The sequence below is a fragment of the Melozone crissalis genome, unplaced genomic scaffold, assembly GCF_028551555.1.
Source record: "Melozone crissalis strain CALT ecotype California unplaced genomic scaffold, PUWL_Pcris_2 ptg000008l_1, whole genome shotgun sequence".
Lineage (NCBI taxonomy): Eukaryota > Metazoa > Chordata > Aves > Passeriformes > Passerellidae > Melozone > Melozone crissalis.
In genome coordinates, this window is record NW_026535786.1 from 5,482,149 (window position 1) to 5,509,396 (window position 27,248).

At 37.7% G+C, this 27,248-nt stretch overlaps 1 protein-coding gene across 3 annotated transcripts in view; it reads left to right on the forward strand.

Annotated features, from left to right (window-relative positions):
• The window catches only part of GRM5 (glutamate metabotropic receptor 5), a 240,008-nt gene extending 222,289 nt beyond the window's left edge, over positions 1 to 17,719 (forward strand). For 2 of the 3 annotated variants that reach the window (XM_054270034.1, XM_054270033.1), the window contains 2 exons: positions 4,248 to 4,346; positions 13,508 to 17,719. In XM_054270034.1, coding sequence (XP_054126009.1) covers positions 4,248 to 4,346; positions 13,508 to 14,330 — 922 coding nt within the window. In that variant the 3' untranslated portion in view covers positions 14,331 to 17,719. The remainder of the gene's footprint in view (positions 1 to 4,247; positions 4,347 to 13,507) is intronic. The other variant, XM_054270035.1, reaches the window with a different exon arrangement.
• The last annotated feature ends 9,529 nt before the right edge of the window (positions 17,720 to 27,248 follow it).

Genomic DNA, 27,248 nt, shown 5'->3' on the forward strand with positions numbered 1-27,248 from the left:
AAATGAAAAAAGTGTCATGCTTAATAATATGCATTTTATTTTAGCCATTACATAAATTGAGAAATTTCACACATTAAACAGAGACTCTTTCAAAATATCCAGTGCAATATGCTGCAATTTCAAGATAGCATGACCAATCTCACAGAATCAATTCTCTAGAACACAGTATGTTTGTAGATCAAAGCAACCCCTAAAGTAAAAACACTGAATATTTTTCAAATTCCATTCTTTAGCATTTATGCAGAAATCTTTAAACATATTATCTAATCTAAAGACTGGCTTTAACTCTGCTGCTATGAAACTTAAGTACTTCATCATTTCTTAATTTCAAGACCAAGGAATATTGCAGGTGAAATATACTGCTTGTATATAAGTTAACAGTGTCAAGCACTTATTGGGTGCTCAATAATCAATGGTACTTCTGCATGGCAGTATGAGATTGCATTTGAAATAGGGATTTATGACTCATCTCCATCTCCAACACAATAAATTACATTTGATTTGCATTTTAAAAATCTAAAGATACCCTGAGATATCTTCAGTTAGTTAAACGTTTTTACTGAAAAAGAGGAAAAAAATCCCCTTATGTCAAAGAGCAAAAACCAGTTTATAATTGGTCATATTCTTTTTTCAGAGAACAGATTGCTAGAAAAAACCAATTTTTGGTATTACAAACTCTTGTCTTTTGATAAATCTCTCACTGTGTAGTGTGGACATTTTAACAGAACCTGTGCATTACCATCCACATTCTATCCATAGGTTATTTTTAAATGATGTCTTTGACCAAACTACTGACAAGTGTAGGCTATGGCACAACTTCTAGGTCTCCCCTGACATCATCCTGCAGACAGGGGATGTGCAGCCATGTGAAATGTGCTGCTGATCAAGGTATCCAACACCTTCTGCATGGAAACTGGGAAAGAGCAGAAGTGCGAGGGACCATGAACAAAGATGGGTCTCAGCCTAACATGAAGTCAAGACCACCAGGATACCAGCACCTGGATCTACTGTGCAGGCATAATCTAAAAAAAGCCTATATCTAGAAATTTGTCAGCACTTGTCAACTTTTCCTGTCAGCACAGGAAAAAAAGAAAAAAAAAAAGAAAAAAATGTAGGACTCTACACATACATAAAAGCTGATTTCTACAGATTTCAGTGAATCACTATTGATCTCATTCAGGATTCAGGATGATGATACCCACATTCCCCTTTTGTTTCCCATAGTATCCCTTAATATTGGTCCACAAGAGGAGTTTTATTGGAAGGTGAAGAAGGCCAGAGAAACGCCTTCAAACCTGAGCAGTCTCATTGGTGCTTCCTACCATGTATCAAATGTACATTGACTTCCCTAAAAACCAAGGCAGTGTAGTCATGGTTTCTCAGCCCAGGAGTTTCCTTCTCTCTAGTGAGGCTCCCTGGAGAGAGCAGAGCACTGTTGTGTAAGATAGAGTGATACGACCAAGCATTTGGCAAATGGATAAGCTCTGCAGTGACTGAGTTTTTGGGAATTACTTCCCAAATTTCCTGTCACTGATCAACACTTATAAAACATATTAATATTTATCATTAAATATTTTCCTTAAGGAAACTTGCTCCTGCACCAAAAAAAAGACACAGATCACAATTTCCACCAAAAGATGTGAGAAAAACACTTAAAGATGACCCAAAACATTTTAAATCCTATAACAGAATTTAGTTGCTGCCCTTCTGCACAGAATCAAAGTCTTCTATCTTTTTTCTAGCCAATATATAGTCCTGGAATTGGAGAAAATGAAAAAGTAAATAAGTTCTTGTGAATACTGCTCACACTGCACTGTTTTATGACTCTTCCAAAATACCCAATTACTTTTCACATTAGTAGTTCTTATGTCAACTGCAAAGAAATGCCTGAGGGTTTTCCCTCTCAAGAGATTTGCTCTTTTAAAGCAATCCTTGGTTTTAACAACCTGGAAGGGGATATTCTTCTAATGCAAGATGTTCTGAGCCAAAGTAATTTCCTGTGTTTGCTCTGAGAGCTGAAAACATTTTATGCAGAATCTTTGGTGCACCTTTTCAGAATCATCTCTCAAAGAATTTTGGAACTTCATTTCATGTTAGAAGCACTTTCCACACCCCTAGGATTGATTGGAGTTTGGTCACTGTTTTCATAATTCCATGGACATTTAGCACTGACTGAATGGCAGCGTAGCAGTTACTATGGCTCAAGGCTCTGAGGTTTTATGAGGCAACATGTTATTTCTGGTGGTGGAATTTGCTTTTGAGTGGATGGATAAACTTGAGAGATTCATAACAGTGTCTCTGCTGATTTTCATGGTAGTGAAATTTACGCTAATGTGAAATGGACAGTTGTGGAGGTTTATTTATATGATTCACATCCATCCTAACCTGGGGCTCTTCAGAACGGAATTACCAAGGACATTTATTTACCTCTTCCTCCTTTTTGTTGGATAGTTTCTAGAATCCTGCTTCTCGTGAGTATATAATCTCCCAGTTTTTCCTAGTTTCATTTTTTTCCCTATGCTATACTAGACAAAATATCTTTTTTGGTTATTTACTCTAAACATAACTGTATTTCCAACCTGCTCTTCTTAAATTCTACTTTCTTTGATGTCTAACACCTTCACTTCAGGTTTATTTCCTTTTTTTTTCCTGTGAAATTTCTGCGTATTCTTTTCTTTCTTCTCTTTTTCTCTGGCTATCCCAATTAATTTTGTATAATCTGGTTTGACTTCATTTGTATTTTTCAGTAAATTTATCTACCCTCTAAACCCATCCACTTTTTCTCCACTCCAGGAATTGGTTTCCATTTAGCACGTGTGTCCTGTGCGAGCTTCATGCCTTACTGGGAGCACTACATATACCACACTCCAGATGGTCTTAAAACCTTGGTAGCCAGTCTGCAAAATTGCTGTTGTTCTCCTTTCAGTAAGGTTATAATTTGTAAACCAAAGGACTTTTCACTTATACACCTCATTTTGCTGTCTCCGATTCACTCTCAGATTCACTAAGCCTCTTCATTAGTGATTTATTCAATATACTCTGCATCTGAGGGTCTACTACATCTGCATCCAATATTTAGTTCACTTTCTCTCTACTGAGGTTATTTATCCTTTACAGGGTATTTCTCTTCAAGGTACTTTTGTTATCTAGATCAGATTAATGAATGAGCAACAGAAAAGTTCATTATTCTGTGATTTTAACAGTGTTAAATGCACAAGCTTCCCCACAGATGTATGTTAAAACCCCACAGTGCAGCTCATAGGATTTGGGAGTGGGATATCACTATCTCTTTGAGAGGATATATGGAGGTACTTTGCCCAAATTTTTCTTAAAGGACCTAAATAGGTATTTCAACACCTAGCACAAGAATTTGTACAATTAGGGTGAAGTTCACTGCTGGGAGGAGAGACCATATGAAACCTCTACATTACTCACACCGCAACTGAGTGTTCAGAGAGTAAACAATGACCAGGTCTTATCTTGTATCTCATCCATAAATTTATTAGATGATCAAGTATTAAACTGTTTATCCAAGTGATTTTTTTCATTGAAGTGTAAGGTCTTGTACATAAAATGCACATAATACTGCACTGGGCTCTAAGTTTGGGATTGATCTCACTTGACTTTACATCTGGATCTCAGCAAGTCATCTAACTTCAACTTGTTGCCAGTGGAGAGAGGAAGTTCCATTCACGAGATGAACTGTGAGCCCACACCAATTTTACCAAACCAGCCCACTACACTGGTGTTTGCTTTGAAAAGTGAAACATGCCATGTATTACAGAGATGTAGGAGCAAGCAGAGAAATAAGTTATGGTTGAGAACATGGACACCAGCTGGTTTCCCACTGATTGTTAAGTTTGCTTCCTTTAAACTGTTTCTCTCTAAGGAGATTTTTTCTCTTTTTGGTCTAATTTCTCTGTTTTGATCTAACTCCAAAAAATATTAAAGTGTTAGCATGCTATTTATTCTGTAAAACTATTTGGCTCCTCCTATATAGAGATATAGATATATAGAGAGAGATATATATAAAGAAAACGGTGAGCACCCATCCTGCATAACCCTGTTAGTTTTTACACTGGTCTGGGATTTTATGCAGTTATTCCACCACTCCCCCAGCTGCTTTGCACTCTACCACTGCCACAGTAACATTCATGTGCATGGCCCTTTGCACAGCAGCTGACAAAGAAAGCTGAGCACACAATCACTTCTCTCTGTTTGCTCCTGTTGTTGTCGTGATTTATTAGGTACAAAGGCAGGAGACTGGCCCCTCCACACAAGTCGGAAATAGAGTGTTTCACCCCAAAAGGGAGTATGGGGAATGGTGGGCGAGCTACAATGACCAGGTAAGCAAAGAGCAAGTGGCCTTAGGTCAGTGTGATATGTCTGTGAACAGAAGAAACAGCCTTGGATAATTCCAGGCTAGATCTTCTGTCTGTAATTCCTGTGTATCCCATAAAGTATGTTTAGAAAAGAAAAAAAAAGAAAAAAAAAAAAAAAAAAGAAAACGTGTTGCCACTGCTGATTTATGTGTTCCATCTGACTACAAAAAAACCCTGCACCGTGTTCATTCCACTGATCTGAACCACATGTCCTGTGTGATGTTGTTGAAATATAGTGCTTTGGGGAGGAGAAATCTTACACCTCACTCATTAAGCCACTTGGCCAGATGAAAAGAAGCAGAATTTAAACCTGGAGTAAGGGCAGGCCCACTTCATTTTAGGGGTTACATTAAGTCTAACCAAAAGAACTTTTTAAAAGGGCAGAGAAAAACTGATTGATAAAAACATATTCAATATGAAAATGTTGGTTCTTCTCAATCAAAATATCTTATGGAAAAGTGCTGAGTTTTACTGTTATTTTAAGGAAAGGTTTCAAAGTAATTTTAAGTACAATCAAAAGCATCTTTTTAATAACTCTCTCAATTTAATTCATATACTTATTTTTGCTTCGTTGTCAATATATTTTGCATGACATTAAGCAATGCTACAATTTAATGAATATCAAATACTACATTTTCCTCAATGTTACTAGGATTAACTGCTTTAGTATGGCCATTTTGATGTTTTTCCTCTTGAATTACTTCAAACTACATAATTCTGTGCAATACTCAGAGATTTCAGCAATTCTTCTCATTTTGAGTCCAGCCAGATTTCCAAAAGTTGAGCTTTCCCATGGGACAGAAATTTCATTTTTCCATATATGTCCTTTCATAAATATATAAGCACATACATGCCAAAGATGGTTACACATCTTTCACGAAACAATGTTTTTAAGAAGCATTGTGTCATTGTGTTATGTCCTATGAAGCATAAGACCATTTTACCATTTATTAAAAGACCTGCTCATTCCTTGTCAAGCCCTGTAGGATATTTACAAATGTAACGGTAGAGCACAGGGTGACCAGATTATACCGTCACTTTTCCCAAGTGTTACATCCCTTGGGAAATTTTATCATTGCAGGAGGGTGTTCTGGGGGACACTTGCACAGTGTTATGTTTCCCTTGGGTACAGCCTTCACACACATATGTAGGGCCATCAATACTCACACCACACAGCACACACCTGAGGGCTCCTGCAGTTAAAATACCACCAGAAACCTTGATTGCTGAGTGTTGCACACAAAGTATATTTTTTGTCAACTGGAGTGATTTCTTGTCTATGTGTCATCTGGATTTTTTTTTTCTCTTACATTACATTGCCTTCAGAAATATTTATTCTTCATTTAAAAGCTATCTGAAATCAATATATGATGGAACCTTGAAGAGTGGAAAAGTACATGTAATTGTCAGACAACTTGTCAGTATTTCGTTGTACAGTACTCAGGTCTGTTTTACCTGGCCATATATACACATTTGAAAAACTTCTTTTTTATATCTTCACAGTGAAGAACCTGTTTGCATCCCAGACTGTAATCAATCTGAGTCAAGTAGAGAGGAGAAAAAGGTTCCTGTTAAAGAGGATACCCTAGCAGTCAAAAAGACTGGAAACTGTGTCAGTCTAATAGTTCCACAGCAGGACTGTCAGCTGCAAGACCTACTCAAACAGTTAAGAACACCTGCTGCTTAATAGAGAGTGCAATCGCATTTGATGGCTGTGTCTCCAGCCACAATGTCCTGGCCAATGGTCCTTGTCCAATTTTGTGAGCTCAGCACAGTTGCCCTTGAACAGCCTGGGAATCTCCCAGACAGAACTCAGACATTTCAGAAAGTAGGTACATTCTCACATCCCAGTAGGTATCAGACCAGTGTTAGAAGCCACTGAGATGAAGAGCAGATGGAAAAAGACATACAGGGGCCTGACAATTTGTGAATGATGAAAAAAACTCATCATCTCATGGGACAAAGAGGTCTCATGATATGACCACTTACAGTCTTCCAGTCTAAATAATGTCATGCAATTCATACTGGGCAGTGTTGTTCAGCTCAAGTCCTCAAACACCTCGTGCAATGTGATATTTGTATTCCAGCCCTAGTGTGGACATTTTCCACATCTGGGCCTAACTATCCCTTTATATTAGTATTACAAGTGGATTTGGATGTTACAAGATGAAAAATGACACACAAATAGAAGTAGTGGGTACTTTATGTGTTGCTTTGAAAGGCTATTTCTGATTAGGGAAGTTACAACCTCCTGCATCACCTGTGAGAACCATTCACACGTATATGATAAAATCAACTATAAGAATGAGTTGTTTTATGAAGCTTTCACAAAGCAGCCATCACATCAGTTCTTTTACATTTCCTGCATAATAATACATTTTTTATTTGATTGAATGCAATGAATAAGAAACTGTTTAATAACTCACAGAGTAACTTTCCTGCTGATAAGTCCCATGCACAAAAATACTTTTGTAATTGTTTATTAGACATGCCAAACATGTAAAATTCCTCCAATTGCATGCTCTATGCAGAAGATAGAAGTCAAATCAACTCTTGACTTTGGAGATACAACTGGGAGAGTTAATTTTTTTTTCACCGGTCTATTGGTTGGTTTGTTGGTTGGTTTTTTGTTTGTGTTGCGTGTGGGTCTTGTGTTTCTTTTTTTTTGTGCACTGCTTTTACACTTGATTTCAGTGTCAGGTAATGTGATGGTTTCTATTTTTCCCAATTCCCACTTCATACTTTTAGCAATGAAAACAATGAAAAATCAGGTTGACCAATAAATGCTGAAAACACCTTAAAGCATGTTCTGCTTTAAGTGGAACTCAGGAAGAGGAGCTCAGAGTTCAAGAGGTGTCATTGTCCTCTCTCCATCCTGTGAATAGAATGCTCCAGTGTAGCAGAAGTGCTCAGAGATGCTTGAAAAGGCATTTTTCAGACAAAAAAGCATAACACAACTCTAGTTACCTTAATTAACAATAGCAATGAGGTCATGGTAGTAGAGAAAAGATACATCTCATACCAGGATCATTTTTGTATTTTGGGTAATGATCACTGATGTACTAGAAATGTTTCATTCAAATACCAGACCCTCCATTTCCCAATCTAACCAGGCAGGCTGCTGAAGCAGTTACCAGAATCAGCATCACTGGTGGCTGCACTGGGAGGTCACTGACAAAGGTTTTGTACATCAACTCTCTCTCACTTTGCAGTTTCTTTCATACTTACATATTAAAGTCACTCATAGAATTGTCAGCTGGGATTTTCATGAGGAAAGGAGGCATCAATATATTATGATTTTTAGAGTAATATAAATAATTGTTCTTGCTGTTGAAAAGAGAAAACTACTCTGAAAAATAATTGCAAATCGTTGTTTATTTCTAGAGCTCAGGACATGACAAAACTATTTTTTTTTTTTGCTGTATTGTTCCTCTTTTCTGTTTTGTTGTCATTTATTTCCACAGAAAAAGCAGTATGAGATTAATTTAAACTAAATAACTTGAGTGATATATCACTAGCAGGTTATTTGTTTGTGGCAGAATTGTCTTTTACCCAGGGAAACAATTACATAGGCATGTCGAGGTTTTCTTAAAAGCTTTTTAAAATTAGAAGAATAGCAATAAAATAAAACATTACATTGGTAGAATTTACCTAATTTAGACATCTTTGGTTCTGCATCAAGTTATCCAGGTTGTTCTATATTTCTGGGAGAAACTATGACTTGCTTCTTCATAGTTGTATACTGACATTCACCACTTCATTTCAGTGTTTTTAGCATGTTGCAAGGCACTTGCATTCTCCCAGGGATGAAGAACTTGGGTCACTACAAGCAAAAGAAATAATGATCTGAGATTGCAGGAGACAAGATGAAAGAAAATGCATATTTGCCCCTACTTGAATTCATCATGGGCACACACGCATAAGCATACCATCCCTTATGAAGAACAAAGTTTTAATTAAGTCTGCTGATAGCACACAAATCCTTTCCAGGCAGAATGATTATATCATTGAGTCCTTAATAAGGTTTCAGCCGAGGAGTCTAAAAGGAAAAGAGGTTCTAATTATTTACTTTGAATAATAAGGGTTCTCTATGGCAGAAAGCTATATGGGCTGAGCCAAGTACAGAAGTTTATCCTGCTTATCACTGCCAGTTGCTTCTGGAGATAACATGGGAAGAGTTCACTCTTAAAGATGCAAGAAATCTGCACAGTGTCAGAACTACACCTTAATTGCAACACTTCAGCCATTGAAACATCGGGCAAAAATTTGCTACCAATTTTAGCTCCATAAAATTTAGACCAGTGTTCTAAAATATGAAATTCCATTCATGGACTTAAAAAACTTAAGAATTTGGAATCTTTCCTTACTGTAATCACATGAGGATGGGTTGCAAACATATCATACATGTCTCCATCAAGTTATTGTCCGGTGTGTGTTTGCAGTTGTACCATTTCAAATTTGGAGTTAGATACCCATATAAGTATGCCACAGAGACTAAAAATTCCCTTACATTTTTATGGTTCCACTTATATTTTGGTCTCCACTATGCAGCTATGCATTCTGGGCTTTCTTAAAAAATAATTAATTCCACCACTTTAAACTGATTTTCCTAGTTCAGTGAAAGATATTGAGAGAAGAAGTCACTTATTTTCAAATTGCATAGTTTTCAGTAACTGTTCCCAGTACTGGTCCCTAGGCATTCAGCACCAGAATTAATTTTAGCAGCTCTGGTTAATTAACGAGAATGGCACCCTTGTTAAAATACAAGAGTTTTCAGCTGCTGTGTCTGTAAATTCCTCTTCCTGTTTTTAATTTCTTCTGCATTTTGAAGTACCTTACAAAACAAATTTGCTTCACTAGCACCTGGCTAAAGAAACACTTGTGGCAGACCTATGCACCATCTCATTAATAATCATACAACAGAGGAAGAAAATACTGCAACAAAAGTTCTACTACCTCAACAAAAGCAAAAGACCAAGTGACCCATTCTAGACAGTTTAAAAAATATTAGTAAAGGGAGGGGAATTTTTTTTTCTTATCTAAGTGTATAAAAAGCAGTTAATAACTCTCATGAACAGAAAAAATCCTTAAAGACAAAACTCAAGTGTCTCTAAAGAGATTCAGTAGGAGAAAAAAATTAGAAACAAAACTAATTGCTATTCTGTCATCAAGTGGACAACTGTAGAAGAAATATTTGAAATATCAGCTGCTTCAAATTTTCTCATTTATTCTAATTTTGTTTCTTGTACATATTATGTAAGTCTAGAAGGCAGAGAAAAAGCCAGTCTATCAAAATCAAAGCAGGTTTTAGTAAAGACAATGGAGAAACAATTACTGTCTGGTTCTCAGGAAATCTCTCTTGTGCATAAATCTGAACCTAATTAACCTATAGCAAAAGAAATTAAAAGCAAAAATAAAAGTTCTGCAAAATGCTTTGTTAAAAAAAAAACTACTGAACATTTTGGTATCACTGGTTGAAGTTTGCTCCATTCTCCTCTGCTCTATTCAGTGCAATGTGCCAGCAGAAGAACAGGCAGAGCAGAAGAATGGGATAGAAAAATTTGTATTCAGCCAAACTTTGTAGTGAAATTCCTTTGGGAGTTCAAAAGTTTAATTCTTCTGTTTTCAATTGATGGAGCCAATATCTGTTTAAAAGAAAAATCTAAAATTTCACTATCCTAAAGCTTCCCATCTTTGAAGAGTCAAGGCAGAGCTGGGCATAGTAAATGTAAACAATTCCATTACTAGATATCCTATTCTATGTCTGTGATCTATCTTTATTTCTCTATTTTTAAGTTGTGAGCATTGCGTGGTTTCCAGTTAACATGACAGAGTACCAATCAGTATGCAGTTAGAGCAGGATCTTAAAGTATTATCACAGCAATTTATCCTCAACCCACTTTCATGGCAATATAAGAAAACAAGAGGTGATCCTTTCACAGAGGCAAAAAAAATGATGCACAATTCAGTCCAGTGTTGACTTCCTAGTAAGAAGGTGCAGCATGATAAAACATAGGATTCATTTCTAACACAAAAATTCTTTAGCAATAGGGTACACTCCTTACTGAAAAATTATAGAATCAAAAAGGTTGGAAAAGACCTCCAAGATCATCAAGTGCAACTGTAAACCCAACATCACTGTGTTCACCACCAAGCCATTTTCCCAAATGCAAACATGTTTTGAACAGTTCCAGGGATGTTGATTCTGTCACTTCCTTGCACAGCCCATTCCAATGCCCCACCACCTGTTCAGTGGATGGTATTTGTGTCCTATTCATTTTGTAATATCAAGGGGTTTGCAGTGAATAATGGTCAAGTCTTTCAGACTTTTGCACAAAATTTGCGTTAAACAGCCATCGGGTCTCCTTCACAGCCCTAGGATCAACATGAGAGCCACATGCAGAGATAACTCTAGGGCAGAGTACAAAAGTGTGAGTGTATCAGCCAAGACTGACCCAAACCCAAACTGAGATTCAGAGAGGCTGGTGACTTGCACCACGGAAGATTTAACTGTTCACTATCTTTCCCAATGGTTCAATTCAATCTCAGATTTCATTCTTTCCCTTTCTCCAGGTTCTTCAGCCTCATATCCCTTCTTAATTATTGTCTCTTTAACTGTGACCAGGGAGGGAGTAGCATGTTGCTTTCCTAAATCCTTACAATCTGGTCTTCAGGCCATGAAAATATTTATATTTAGTACACTTTTAAATATTTAGTACAATTTTAAAAGGGTTTGAACATCTTGTACTAAGTCAGTGCTTGAAGTCAAGGAGGGGTGCTAGAATACACCACTTTCTTTGGGCAAGCATTTCTATTTGCATTGACTAATCCTTCATATTAATGGCATTTATTTCACCCCTGTGGCAGGCAGGCCTGTCACAGGTCCTTCTAAGACCTCACCAGGAGGACATCCAGGACTGGATCTGCATCCTCTCTTTCTTCCTGATCAAAGTTACAAGTGCCAGATCATTCTCCCTCCTGGTCCAGGTCAAAGACAGCTGCAGACGGGACAAGGTTTCATGGTCACATAGTGGAACTAGAGGCAAGATCTCATCTGCCAAACAATCTAAATTCTCCTCCTGCTGCTGTCACTGAGATCCCACTGAGCTCAAGACTCAGCGTGACCAGTGAGCCAGGGCTCTCAAACAGTTCTCAACACCCACAGAGTATGTGTTGCAAGGAAACAAGTGCATGGTCCTCAGAAGGAACAATTTCATTCTGCAAGACATTGGTGCCATCTCCTGCTCAGTCCAGAACTGGACTCCCAGAGATTCAAAGAGTCAAAGCGAGCAGTGCTACAGGACTGAGTTTGCTTTTCCTTCTTGCTCTGATTGGAGTACAGCAGAAGGAAGGGATTGTCTGAACAGCAAGTTACAAACCACCAGATGTTTTGCCTGGCATTTTGGGGGTAGGGCCTAACAGACAGCTTCCAAGACACAAATATCATCCTGGTGACCATTGCAGCAAAGGGGGGGACCCATATATACTTATACAGCTCCTTTCCCAGTCCTCCCTCTCCTAAAATACCCATTGTTTTACATTGTGTTTGTCTTCTGGATTCTGTCATGCTTCTTTTGAAGGGGAAATCTGTTGATATATGTTGTGTTACATGATCCATCGTAATTCCATGTAACGTAATCACAAATGTGAACCCACCAGGAGGTTTTGTTTTACACTCAGCATGCAACTTTTTTTTAGATGGCCAGAAGAGCTATTAAATGGATAGTTTGAGGGAAGCCTCCACATGAAGGCCAGTATAAAGTCATCTGTATTTAGTAAAGTATGCGCTTTGCAAACTATTATGCTGCAGGCTAACATGTGAGGATATCTTTTGCAGACTTAAAAAGCAAACAAAAACCAAATTTGCAGTAGTCTGCCAGGGTCTCCAGTGTTGTCTTTTCATAAATCCTAAATGGCTATAGCAAATGTTTTGGAAACCAAAGTGAATTGTCTGAAGTTTTGATGCATTTTATATATAAATCATGTTTATTTGTATGTGTGGACTGTTTTTCTTGTTGACATCATTTCAGAGTCATTGTCTGTTTCAGATAAGAAATATTTCTAATATCTTCCTTATTTCCAAGAACTATATGTTAATGTATGTGCAAACACCAGCTCATCAGACTGAGGAAGATGTAGAAGGAAATACTGTGTGTTTATAAGGGCCACAGCTGGCTTTTCTTAGGTATCAAGAGGAGACAAATAAGCAATTTTGAAAAAGAGTATGATGGGATCTGAAGAGAATTTACCCTAAGAGGACTCATTTTGCAGAAAAGTGGAGCAAAATGTTTATTGCTGTCTCCAAACTCATGTTACCACGAGGAGCTTGTATAGCTTGTCTGGTATTTCTTTCCTACTAGGAACATAGTTGAATTCTCTGAGCTCGCCTGCAATTTGAAAAAAATAATTTCTTTAATTTGGTGGCAGGTAGCTTGCCAAGTACCTTGATGAAGAAGTTGTTGTCCATTACCTACAACCAGTATAGTCCTTTCTGTGTGTTGCTCCAATGCTTTCAAATAGCGGGACAAAATCAGATTTTTTTTCCCCAGCCTTAACAGATTAAACTTCTTCATCTCCCAGTCTACAATTCCTGCCCCATACCATGAATCCATGTTTAGAACACTATACCAAGCTCCTTACCACTGAAAGCTCCCAGGCCAGCCCACACACCTGCCCCTGCACTCTAGCCAGTCCGAGTCTCTCACTCACTCTCTTCAAGTGTTTAATTCTTCCTTACTCCTCTATGCATCCCTCAGCCCCACAGGCCCTCTTCCTGACACCAGACCAACAGAAGGGGAGCCATCAAGTTGCTCTCTCCCCCAGCATCGACACTGCCTATGTCCCAAGGGCCTCATCAGAGGGGTTAGCAGTGGCCATGCACTAGCACAGGACAAGTGGTGGCTGGGGGCACAAATGGCCTGTGAAATGAGCTGACATGCTGCTTGTTTTCCTCGAACATACAGGTGTAAATGATAGATATATTGCAATAAATAAATATAGATGAAGTTACAGTCAGCTTTATAGTGAATATAAACTCTAAAATACCATATACCCTTGATATAGGTATAGCAATTAAATTTTTAACTTTGTAGCAAGTTACCATCTTATCTCATTTGTGTTTACAGCTCTAATGGGAAATCAGTTTCCTGGGCCCAGAACGAGAAAAGCAGCCGAGGAGCACACCTTTGGCAGCGGTTGTCAGTCCACATCAACAAAAAAGAGAACCCCAACCAAACTGCAGTGATCAAGCCTTTTTCTAAAAGCACAGATAGTAGCCGGCACAGTAGCAGCGCTACATTTCCCGAGGCTAGTGCCAAAACGCTTTACGACGTTTCGGAAGCCGAAGAGCAATACCCAGCTCAGTACCGACCGCAGACTCCCTCACCAATCAGCACTTTGAGCCACAGAACTGCCTCTGTCAGCCGAACAGAAGATGAAGCCCCCACCTTCCAGTCAGAACCTCCTCAGCGAAGCAGCTCCTCTCAAGGCTCCATCATGGAGCAGATCAGCAGCGTTGTTACCCGCTTCACAGCCAATATCAGTGAGCTGAACTCTATGATGCTTTCAACATCTACTCCAGGGACAGCGGGGGCTGCTCCTCTCTGCTCTTCCTACCTGATTCCACGGGAAATCCAGCTCCCTACAACAATGACCACACTTGCAGAGATCCAACCACTTCCTGCCATTGAGGTCAATGGCTCTTCACAGGCTGCTAGGAAACCTTCAAATGACAGCATCAAAGAAGGCACTTCAGAAACCCCAACGGCCAAGCAAGACCTGGAGGAGTTGGTGGCTTTAACTCCTCCTTCTCCTTTTAGAGACTCCATTGATTCTGGAAGTGCATCTCCCAGCTCTCCAGCTTCTGAATCAGCTCTCTGCATCCCGTCCTCTCCCAAATATGACACACTCCTCATCAGAGATTATACTCAAAGTTCTTCTTCGCTGTGAATGTAGTTCAAGAAGATGTTGGAGCTCAACAACTACAAGCAAGTAGTCAGGGGACAGCCAAGTCTTCAAGATCTCCAGTGTTTACGCAGACAGAGTGAGAGGCATTGGGTCATCTTGTGAGGAATGGAAGGGAGGAAGAGGAATCACCTGAGAGGCGGAAACATCAGATTAATTATGCTGATTTAAAGACAAAATGACTCTTGGCAGATTATTGTGGCCTTAAAAAAACATGGGCTTTTCAGAAACACTGAATCTATTTTTGAGGGCTTATAAGGAGTCTGTTAATCCAGTTACATACCAAGTGCTTTGCTTTAGTATTACAATGAACTGTGTGTACAATATAGGGGACAGGGGGGAACTAGATTGTAAACAACTGTACAATGGTTTGTTTGTTTACTCTGATCCCTTGCCCAGAAGTGAACCTTGATCTTTTATCAAGAATAGAAGACCAAACATTGAATGTACATTTTCTAACAGACTCAAATCTGGGACCAACATGTCAAGCTTTCTCTCTTTTTTTTTCTATGAAGATCACAAAAAGCAGTAATGTATGTTACTACAAAACCTTTTGCTGAAGAATATTGTGTCTGTGATACGTTACACGTGGATAACACTAAGCTGAGGCTTTGCAGTGAGTGACTGCAATATGGAGGGCTTTACAAGTGACTTCTCAACCTACGCATTTGTTTATGAAATTCTCTTCTATCAGTATCTAATTTCAATTTGTTATCATTGGATTCACCTTCACAACAACAAAACCCAAGGAAGATCTCCTGACTATTTCACCATGTTGCCAACTAATATTGAAGTAGCAAAAAATATTTTCTGGAGTACTGTTTTGTAATTCCCTTACCAGGGCAAGTTGTTGAGATGAATATTCTCTTTCTAGCAGCACTACAAAGCTACATTACAGCTGCACTCCCTAGAAAAATTAACACATTTTTATGGACATCCTCATGATAATGTTACCAGTTAAAATACTTATTCAGACTCCCATCTTTGCTTGTAACAAACAGGTAAACACCCTAAAGATTTTCTCCATCCTTTGAATGACAGAATTCTAGGATACCAATTTGGATTATGACAAATGCTAACTATCAGTGGGAAAGGTTGTCATAATCTTAATTAATATACACATATATATGGAAAAAAACCCTGTGTCAAAGTCTGCTTAGAGGTGATTAAGCTACTCTTTAATAAGCAACAATTTTAAAATTTATTTTGCTGCTGATCCCTTGCAGCTATGAACAGTGACAAAAAAAAAATAATACATTCAAAGCAATACAGAGTAATGGTTAAAACAAAGAAGACCTAATGAGATATGAACCAACAGAATCTTTGTTTCTTAGCAACTCACAGAAGAAACAAGGGGATTCCTCAAATTTTTTTTCCTATATCAAAGTAGTACAGTTTAGTGCACTTCATACTGTCACAGCACTTTTTTAATACAGGCAGGGAAGAGTTTTAAAGTTTGAATAGTAGCTAAATAATTTTTGATAGGTGTAGTTACATAGAACTTGTAAGTCAGACCCTAAACGCACACTGTATTTGCTCTCTTCTTCATGACATAGCTGTCCTCAGGTGCCAAACTTTTATGGGTTTGTTTTATTGAAGGATAGCATGAAGTGATGAGTAATGTACTTCAATTCAAAGTTGAGTTGATGTAGCCTTATATAGAAGACAGCCTCAAGGAAGGGAGCCTCGAAATAAGGCTGCTGTATTTTATTTTCAAAACCTTTAGATCTTGTTTCTTCGAAAATAACAAATATTTTGTAATCAAAATTCATACCTCCTTTTTCTCCCCTATGTTCAAAATCGCTATTTGATCAAACAAGTAAAAGATGAAAGCACATTCACATATTTTAGCAAAGAGCATTTTCTATTCCTTTGGGATGTTTGTTTCACTATTATGCGTTGTGCCCCAATTTGCTGCTCAACAACATTTAATAATGAAAAGTAATAGATGGCTGAATCCAGACCAGCACCTCACAGAGGTACTCTGGCGACTCTAGAGTCAGGCAATGTTATCCAATTGCAGTCTGGGCATGCTTGTCTTGTCAGGTACAGTCATTTATCAGCTTTGCCTATAGCATGAACAGGCAGGTCACAAAACACCTCTACTCCAGAAGGCAGATCCCTACACTAAGGCATGACTGAAGGTCCTTGTTGCCCATATGCAGTTCTTGCATCCTCGCATGACTGATCAGCACAGACTCAGCTCTGTGCAGCTGCACGGTTCCCAGACTAGAGCTCAGTTTTGCCCTCTTGGTTCACAGTACTAGCATGTCTCATCATTCCTTGGCTGTTCATGTCATCAGGAGAAGGCATCTTCTGTCACAGGTTACAACCCACATTTAAGAGAAAAGCATGTCCAATCAGTCTGTGATACAAACATTCTAATTTGGGGTGTTTAGACCACTTAAATGTTGTTCATGGAAGACTTATATGATAATATTTGTCTCCCATCAGTGCAATGTTGTTCTAATATAGAGTGTACTGAGATAACTAATGTGAAAGGATTATTTCGAAAGGATTCTATTACTACCTGTTCTCTTATACTTCAAACTATTGACCAATATTCTTACAAGAACATCCTCCACCTTGAACCTTCCCTAGAATTTCAGATCCCCTTTAGTCTTTTCTTATGGTGGTGGACAATTAATAGAATTGTATTACTGCTAAAATCTGTGGGTTTCACTGCACTGTGAAATAATCAACAGTGGAAATAAGGATTATATGACAAATATAAAATATTTCCTTAAATAAAAAACTAGTAAAAAGGAGTGAAAAATTGAAACTGTCAAGCTCAGCATAAATATACCTCTTCTGCTCTCAAACTGCACCACAGCTATTGCTCAGAGCTTCCTGACAATGGTCATGTGTATTGTCATGACAATTTAGGTGGAGATGCCCCATGTGCCCTGAATGCATGTTTTAAGAGCCTAAAACCTAATGCTGTGCAACCGAAATTTTAAACACTTTTTTTCACTCTCACTTTTGGAGGAGTCATGTATCTTTTGCGTATCTATCAGCCACAGCAGACATTTTAGTGACACAAGGAACTATGGATGGACCCTGCTGAGGTAGTACCTTCTAGGAGTCAGTCTATTTTTATTAAAAGATGGACAACCTTAGAGGCATTTAAGGAAGGCAGAATCTCTTTAATTGTGCAGACTGGAGCGCATCAATGTAATTTTTTATCACATGTTTGAATTTCAACAAAGGGAGGAAAGGTTTTATGGAGAAGAAGGCAAAAACGGTGTAATGTCTGTAGTAATAATCCAAACTAGCCCAGTGGGAGATTTGCAAGACTGGAAAGTTCTTTGGGAGAAGCCAGTGGATTTGACATAAGAGAAAAAAAATTATGTAGACAGACATCATGACTTCATTATGCTGTTTGTATGCTAGTCTTAGTTTAGGACATTAAGCTAGAGTGGCAAGGGTTTTCAGACATAAATGCAAAAGTTACAATAATGAACACTTTTCAACCTAACTAAAGAATGTGCAAGTACCAACTGAATGGCTTGAAATTTGCCTTCCAATATAGTGCTGCTGACACAAAGGAAATTAAAGGATTTGAAACTACTGTCATTCTTGACTACATGGACCTCAAAAAAAACCTCTTATTTCTTTTGTGCTTGAGGCCAGCCCTAAAGAGTGATGGTGTAATCACTTTGGATCTATGCTTTTGAATAAAGTGAGCCATTCTCAGGCCATTTGGAAAGAAGTCTTTGCAATACTGAAGAACTGTATTTCTAAATTGTCTCTGAAGAATGATTGCATGACTTTGAAGATGTGCTTCCTTGTACTTCTATCTGAACATTTGGTGCCTAGACTCATGCAGATACCTTAGACCAGAGATTTTTAGACCACAGTCCACAAATCACTTGTTGATATTTCACGGAACCTGGTCGATCACAAGGTGCTGGCTTCTTCCTTTGATTTCCAGCTACAAAAGTGAGATAGAAACTAAATGCTAATTCAAAAACCATTATAAGCTCCAAAAGTAAAAAAAGAAAAAAAAAAGTTATGTTAGTTTTCTTGGATGTTTATTCATTTGCTGTGTCTGTAAAAGGAAAACTTGTGTTAAAAACTGAGAGAATAAGCTATCAAAAGAGAGTAAATGGGAAGCCCAATCCATGACTCTCACTCTGGATGATTGTGGAGTTTCCCCTCAAATGTTTTCTTTAGTGTGCAAGACCAAACTGAAAGACTGCAGAGCTGTGGGTGTAATTTCTGTAAAGGAAAGTGTGCAACCTTGTTGTTCTTCTTAATACATCATTTATGAGGCGAGAGGATAAAAGATGACAGCAACAGACAGCATAAAAAAGAGTTGGTTCCTTAGGGAAATCAGAGCGCTATGCTCAGGACTAACAATGTGACCACAAATTTTCTATTGTATTGGAGGCCAGTGTCAGGTCTGGTTTGGCTGACCCCACAAAAAGAGACTTTGGAGCCTAAAGTTAGGATTTCAGTAGAATTTAATACCTACATTTTAAACTCAATTTTAAAACAACTATTCAAATGCCAGCTTCCTCCAGCATCTAGCATAGTATGTCTGTGTATGCTCAGAATTAACCTGATCATCACACATCTAAGGATCTTTGTACCTAACTCATGTTAAAACCCATCAAGGATGCAGAAAAATACATGAGAGTACACAGAATGCACCGTACAGTCTCCTGGCTGGAAAGTGCTCCAATGACTCATTGCTGAGTTTTTATTCATTTCCCCAAGGTATTTTCACAGGGCAGGAAAAAATTCAAGAGTATTGCAGTGGAAAAGGAACGGTGCAACCTGATAAGACATACACTGAATAAAATTAGATATCATATATGACCATTTAATATAAAATACTTTTAAAATTTCTGGAGCAGAGATAAGGTATTTTAACTCCAAAGAAGTAGAGGCTTTTTGTCTGTGCTACATACTGGCTAAAGAAAAAGTTAAATGCTTCCTTGAAAAATGTTTTTGTGACAGGAGGGAAGGATGTGCCCTTAGATAACTTCTTATCTGCAGAAATATTGTCTTCCATCTGGAGATCTCAGACCCCAACATAGAAAGGAGAGATTGAATCTTATTGGATAGGCAAAGGAATTAAACTCGAATAGCTTATTCTCTGAGCCTGAAGAGAAAGGGACTTATTTCATTTTCCTCCAGTCACCTTTTACAAAGGTGACCTGGCCCATCTTTGAAACAAAATGTATAGATGTCTCTATAAATTGATCCCAGAGGAAAATTAGCATTTTCTGCACATTGCATTTGCATACTGGCTCAAATAGAGTATTCCTAGACATCTTTTTCCTTGTTGTGTTGCTTTTGTGGGCACTAACTCTTCTCACAACTCCATAGGAAGGCTAGATATTTAACAAAAGGTCCTGATCTCCACACTAGAGCAAAAAGCTACGTATTACACAGAATAATTTTAAGTCCTGAAGTCCTTAATCTATTTGGATTAATGGAATCATTCCAGATTAATATCCATATAAAGATAATCAAAGTTGTATAGTGGTCGCTGAAGTCCAGATTTGACCATTTGTGCTGCAGAGAATTATAATGACAGGATATTCTTCCCACTCTCTTTTGAATCAATCAGCAGATGGATTTTACTAGATTCATTCCTGAAGCTAGGCTTGGTGAATAAGTCCTTCCAACTATTCATACTCTATCTGGTATCCCAGTGGGAAAGTCATCCTCTAACTAAACATGTTAAGGGATGTGAATGACCATGTCCAAAAAAACCCAGGAGGTCACAATTTTCTGGCAGTTTAATGAAACTCCAAAAATGAAGTCAATAGTCTCCATGAACAAGAAAATCTTTAATCTACTACCCATTTCACTTAATCTAGTAAAGACTTATGTTGAATTACCTGAATTCTTTTTTTTCTGTGATGGCTTATTATTTTATCCTTAGTTCAAATATCTCCAATTGCCACCAACAATTTTTTTACTGTGAAAAGGAAAAGAGATACAGGCCAGTGAAGCATTAAGGTAAGTAAAAAATTCATCTGGGTGATGAACTGGTGTATATGGCTGGTTTTGTCTAACCTGAGCAATGACAGTATTAACAAACAATAAATACTAAGTCACTCCAATCTGCCAAATGGGAACAAATATACTATGTATATTACATGTACTAATAGGATTATATGGCAGCTGCTGGTGGTATTTGTAATTAGAAATCTATATAGAATATAGATGTTTTAGAGAGATGGTGCCAATTCCAAAAGATTTATGTGGGCTACAAGTGCTTGTAATTATTTTTTTTTAATTTGCTAATAACTTATGAAGAACTGGTTTCAAACATTCTGTGACCGTTTGTTCTTTTTTATGTTGTTGCTGCTTATACTATTAAAACACAGAGAATGTAAAGTTATTATTTTGATGTGAACTGAAAAAGATTTTTCATAAAATTTAACATTTTTATCAGCTTTGGTTTGCTTTCTACCTGTACAAATGTAATTTATTTTAGCATTGAAGAATACACTTGCTTGTTTCTCAATTGTCTACATCATGTTATAGTTGGTGTTTATGTAGAGTCAGGTACTTTTTGAACAGTATTAAAAAGAATCTGTGATATGACTGAAAACTGGATTTTTTTTTCTCCAGAACACTTATAGCTATGTTTTCAGTGCATTTTTCTACAAACCAGGTATGCCTATACACAAACCCTTGAATTACAATCTCTCTCTTTTACTCCTCCCTCTCTTGCTTTAAAGGGTTAAGTTAACATTAATGGTATCATAGTTACATAACATTCTAGTATAGTTTGTCTTTTGGTGCACACACAATCTCATTGATGAGGCATATATAGATTTGAGAGAAAAGAGTAAAATAATCTAGACTTGAGCGACAGAAAACAAAGCTCTTCCACTTGGAATCATATACCAAAACTTTATTTTTATAGATGTCCTAAGAAACTACTTTACTCCTGCAATTGTAGATTCACATCTAATCTTGAACTGCAGAAAAATATCAGAGGAAATTTTTTTATGTCCTTTAACATTTGGTTTCTAGAGTTCTGCCTTTTTGACCACTAGGAATAAATGTCTTATCTCACGTCTGGCTACATTCTGTTTCCAGCCAATAGATTTTGCTATCTTCCTTGCTACATGCTAAAAAAAAAGACAATCCCCCAAAAATAAACAAACAAACAAAAAAAATAAAAACCACAACAAAGCCACTACTCAATAAATCCTGACCCATACAGAAAAGCAACTTAAAAACCCTCCCCCAAAACCAAATCAAACCAAACCAAAAAAAACAACCAAACCAAAAAACAACAAATAAACCCCACAGAACAAAACCAGCTTTCTAGTTTGGAAATCCTCTCCCTTCCATTCCAAAATCTGGGGTTCGTAATAGTCTTTATATTCTTACATAGACTGGCATGAATTTGGAATAATTATACTGCAGCTCTCAGATAAAAGCCAATCATACACATTATTTTCTAAACACATCTCTAGAGATACTGCTGAATCAGTTTATTTGCTGTTGACAAATAAGGGTGACTAATTCATAACACAATGGTAGGTAAAATGCCCAACTCCAGCTAAAAACCAATGTGAATTCATATCATGTCTTTGAACCACTTAAAACTCTACATCCCAACGTTAATTCCTTCAGTGTAGAAATCCACAGCAATTTATTCAGCAAAATCTACAGTTTTGTACCAAAAGAAGCATTGCAACTATTGCAATTTGAAGAGAAAGACTTTGAAAACCATATGCAACATCTTGTTCCACTGCAAAATATTTTTAAAGCAGTGCCTGGAACACTAGATCAAATTTGCTTTGTTTGCAAGAACAGTTAATTTATGCCATGCTCTGTGATCACCTCTCAGCCATGTTTCTTCTGAGTTTCTGTTATCACTGCAGAATGATGACATTTAGAAACTAATAAACTAATAAATCCCATTCCAAATTAAATCACAAATCAATGTTTACATTGATTAAAAAGAGAGGGGCACTATTCTATAATGCACTTTCAGAAATATCAGGGCAATCAGTAATGAGAAAAGAAAAAGTTCAATTTCTTAAAAAGTCTGGAGTCTAATTTCTCTGTCTGTCTGGAGCTTTATCTTTTATTCACATTTGGTCCTTAATTGTTATTTGATACCAGAGAAGCCTTACTGCCAGTACTGTCCTCCTCAGCTAAACTAATACATGGACTGGGTGCTCCTCTTCTTCTTACAGGAGTACCTTCTCTGTCTGCTCACAGAACATTGGGAAAAGGGCTGAAATTTTAAGAACTGCAATCACCCGTTGTGTCCATTCAGGGTCTATTTATTAAATTTGGTTTCGTATTGTAGGAGTTTAAGACCAAATCACAGTGGAGAGCGTGAGGTGTTTGTTACTGCAAAGGAAATGGATGAGCTTTCTTTTACATATACAGAGACATTTGTGCTGTATTAACATTTTTTTCAGGGCAGTAGTTTCAAATCACCATCTGCTTTTATTTGTTTGCTTGTAAACCAAGTGTTACAATTAGGTCAATTTTTTAGACTAAAACAAAGCAATCAGCATGCTCACTATAATTCTGTTTAACAGGGATTCAAAACTTACCTCCTCATAACTTATCTAACTTATGTAACTTCTTTCCAAAGATCAGAAAATGAAAACCTTCACTGTTAAGGGTTTCCTGGGCTTTCTTACATATGTTGTGAATACATGTGTTATAAAATCACAAAAGTTTTTGTTTTGAAAAAGGCCTCTAGGATCACCAAGTCCACATGTTAAGCCAGCATTGTCAAATCCACCAGTAAATCATGTCCCCTTGCCTTCCATCCATGTGTATTTTTTAACATTTCCAGGGATGATGACTCCACCACATCCTGAGCAGCCTGTTTCAATGCTTGAAATACGCCCTCCACCAGTGTATGAGAAGGGAGACATCAGATTTGTGCTTGTTGGGTGAGGTGAAGAGTGGGCTCAAGTGCTTGTCGCAAGATTGGTGTGGTGTGCTACACACACACTGTGGGCTGGCCCTTGGTCCTCATGAGAGTAATTCCCAGAACATTGTTCTCTTTTACTGATCACCTTCTGCCTAAGCCACTCCTGAGGTGCTCCAGAGCTTCCGTTATAAACACTCTTAAACACGTGTGTAAGCGCTGAGGATGTCAATTAATCTCAGCTTAAAAATCACTTTAGACTGATATTTAACTAGCCCTGTAGACACATCACTGATGAGTCCAGAGAGGAAAATGCCCAGAGGGTATGGAATCCTAAAAATCTCAGTCTAAGACTGGGAGGATAAGATTTACTTTCAAGTAGAATTTGAACACAAATAGGGGCCCCGAATTTTAGGTGTCAATGTCAAGCTTACAAAAGAAATTCCAGTGAGGTAAAATAGGAAAGGGAGATGGCCTGTAATCTATGTAGAAAGAATAAAAGCAACATATAGAATATTGAGGTAAATTAAGGAAGAAAAATAAGGAAAAGTACACCAAAATGAAAAATACAAGACTGTATTAGAAGTGAGATTTTACTGGGGGAATGATCATGAAACTGTAAATTTAGGAAACAATTAAAAGACCAGCACAACTCTGGAGCCCAGCCTGAAAGGAGAACAGTCAAAAGTGCTAAGTATTGCACTGGCATAAAGCAGACTTTATGGATGGAAGAGCAGTAAAGGGCAGGAAAGAAATAATGTAAAGATGTTATTGAAGTCACTGGATTTTCATGCTGGCGTCATACCAAAATCCTATCACAGTTATAAACTGTGTGAAATGACATTATTTCCTGATAGATTATTTTGTCCCATTTCCTGTTCTAAGTCAGTGTTATTTGATGACCAGCAAGATGCTGAACAGTTAGATATTTGGTAAAGGAAAATCTGGCACCAAGTTAGTGCAGCAGAATTGGAAAAAAACCAAAGACTTGCCATGCTTTTTGGTAAGACAAGGCTGGCCAGCACTGCCCATATGTGACTACCAAATATCAGAGAGTGTTCATCCAAACAGGCTTGACCAAGCTTCACCTTAAAGCAATATAACAGGGTGCCTTGGCTTGTGCCACTTGCAGTTTATCCCTGCTGCCTCACAAATAGTTCTGGGAAGCTTGGTCCATTAGGCCACAGAATATCAGGCTTCTTGATTGCACTGCTGCTCCAAAGCCAACTGCATCTGCTCAGACCAGGGAAAAGCACAGCCATAGTCCAGTTATAACACAACATTCCTGTCTCCAGTGAATTAAAGCTCCCAACCACAAATGAAAACCCACAGCTGAGCACAGCTACAGAGAACTCACATCTGACGCAAATACCCACAGAAATAAAGGGGAGTTCACTGGGCAATGACAGCTTGAATTCAGACCAAAAGATGCACATTTCTTGCACCATGCAGCAAAACGCTGCCTGTAGATTTGTTAGAACAGTCTGAATGCCAAAGGAAAGGAAGGAAATACAAAATTGTATAGAAAAGTCCAGCAGTGCTGGACTTACATGAAAATATAGGAATTACCTTTGCCTCTATTATACCTCAGTTATCTGATGACAGACCATGGAATAGTGGGTTTTTAATTTCTTCATCATCCTTTCAGTACCCCAATCATACAACAAATACACAACACAGTAAATGACAGGGATTGTTCAGTCATCTCACACTGCATCAATAGCAACTGTCTTCCAAATAGATTAGGAGATACAAGCAATGCATCAACACTGGCTCAGAGGGAGCACAAAGCCATATGAAGGAAGGAAAACATGTTCTACCAAAAAGGTAGAAAAGAGACTCAGATGACAGCGATATCAATCCTGAATAATTTCACTGAAAATAGTGGTGAAGAATGTGAATAAGACTTATGAGTGTGTAGCAGATCAGGGTCTGAGGTTGTGTTCAGGATGGCTGGCAGTGTCATACTTCACAAACTTGTTTTTTCTTAGCATGTTTCCATAGAACAATTTTTACAAAGAATGTGCATCTCTTGTTTACTAGAATTCTTTTTCCCAGCTTCTACATTTGATTATTCTTACTATTTTCTCGGCTTTGAATTTCCTCAAAAAATTATCTACAAAAAGCAGGGTACCTGAATTTGACTGAAAATCCCATTAAACCTTATACTTGCATTATTTTAATCAATCCTTGGTAATTTTCTATTAGTACTGCCAATACTGGTTATTTTTTACTTAAGCAAAACCACAGAAAAACAATTCCCAGTTCTAATTAAGCGAATGGGAATTCAGCCATAGAACTACTTAACCAGTGAGTAAGCCTGGAGTTCATTGTTAAGCCCTCTCTGTGCTGGAGCTGGTAACAGCCCGTGTGTGTCAGCAGGGGCACTGTTCCTGGCCAACAACTGCTGAAGGGGGTAATTTTCTGCAGATTGCATGCTCACAAAAATACATCTCTTGACTAGAGCTGGACTTCCTCCTGACTTATACACTGTTTTATTCTGCACGAATTACCTTTAATATTGTTTTCTGAGAGAATAAGTTCACTAGGATAGTCAAAGATTCATCATGCCAGTCAATCTCAGATTAATGGGAAATGTTCCCATTAATTAGAATAGAATAGAATAGAATAGAATAGAATAGAATAGAATAGATATAAAGCCATGCTCTCTGTTTCAGGACTTACATTTGAAACATGAAAAGAATCAGGATAGAACACTAAGTGTTCAACACAACTGGATCAAAGATGAATGATCACTGTCTTGTCAAAATCTTTCTGAATTAAACAAATTTCATGCCTCATTTCTTCTGTCCTGTAGGAAGAGGGGAAGACCTCCAATGCAGTATTCAAACTCAGCCCCAAGGATTTTTTGCTGCAGCTGCCAGGACATAAATCCACAGTCACCAGTACAACAGTTACATTCCATTCTCATCAGTGATGACAGTGCTTTCATTGCAGCTTTCAGGTTGTGGGAGGGTTAAAAAAATGTTAGTAATTCCTAAAATCCCTGGCTCACTCATAAACACATACTTCCCTATATTTTATATGCTTTTTTCACTGGGGGTTTTGGTACACAACTGGTCAAGATTGCATTTTATGCAACCTTCAACAAATAACCAGGGCTGGGCTTCCTTATAGCACTTCATGTTTTCTAAAGCTGCCATTTATGCAAACACTAGAATTGACTTTTTTAATTTATTATTTTATGTTTTTTACACTGGACAGCAGTGAAAATATTCTATTTGTTCAGTGCCTTTTGTTTTCCTGTCTGTCTTGACAGCTTCTTACCAGAGCAGGCTGGTACCTCTGATGCTGTATTTCTGCAGCCAGTATTCTGTATTTTGCATCTCATGCTGCACAGCACCTGACAGGCAAAGGATGTGACCTGCACTCAGAACCCTGGGTTTTTTCCTCCACCCACACATCAAACCAAAAGGCACAGAATAGGTCAAATGTAATTACGGTTTTTGTGACAAGGTTTCATTCTTAAAACGTTTCAGTTTGTTAGTTGTCGATTCAGACTTGACAAATAATAAAATTTCTGGTATTCAAAGCCACTGTGATATTATCTATGACAACAGAGTTTGGTATTTTCAGTGGCTGATTGTATTCTCTGAATCATTCTTTGTAATAAATATATTTGCATGAGAAGATAGATACAAAAAGGGGATTTCTTAAGAGGTAGAGTTTTTAAAAGGACTGTTTACTTGTTTTTGGTAGTATTTTAATACTTTTGTCTTCAAAAAGTTCCCTCAGTCATAAAGATGGAAAAGATAATGGGGTTTAGCTCATTTCTCTGCAAGATCACTTCACCACTAACATCAGTACACAGAGTTCCAAAGTGGTAAAATGTACTCTTCCAAACATTCTTCCCTGAACTTAAAGTTATACCACAACTTTAAATCAGATACATGATCTGCTATGCTTCACCCAAAATACAGTAATTCAGCAAGATGACTGGTGCATGACAATCCCCTCCCCCAAAAAGCAGAACAACCAAATTGCTTTCTTTCTAGACTTCCTTTTAA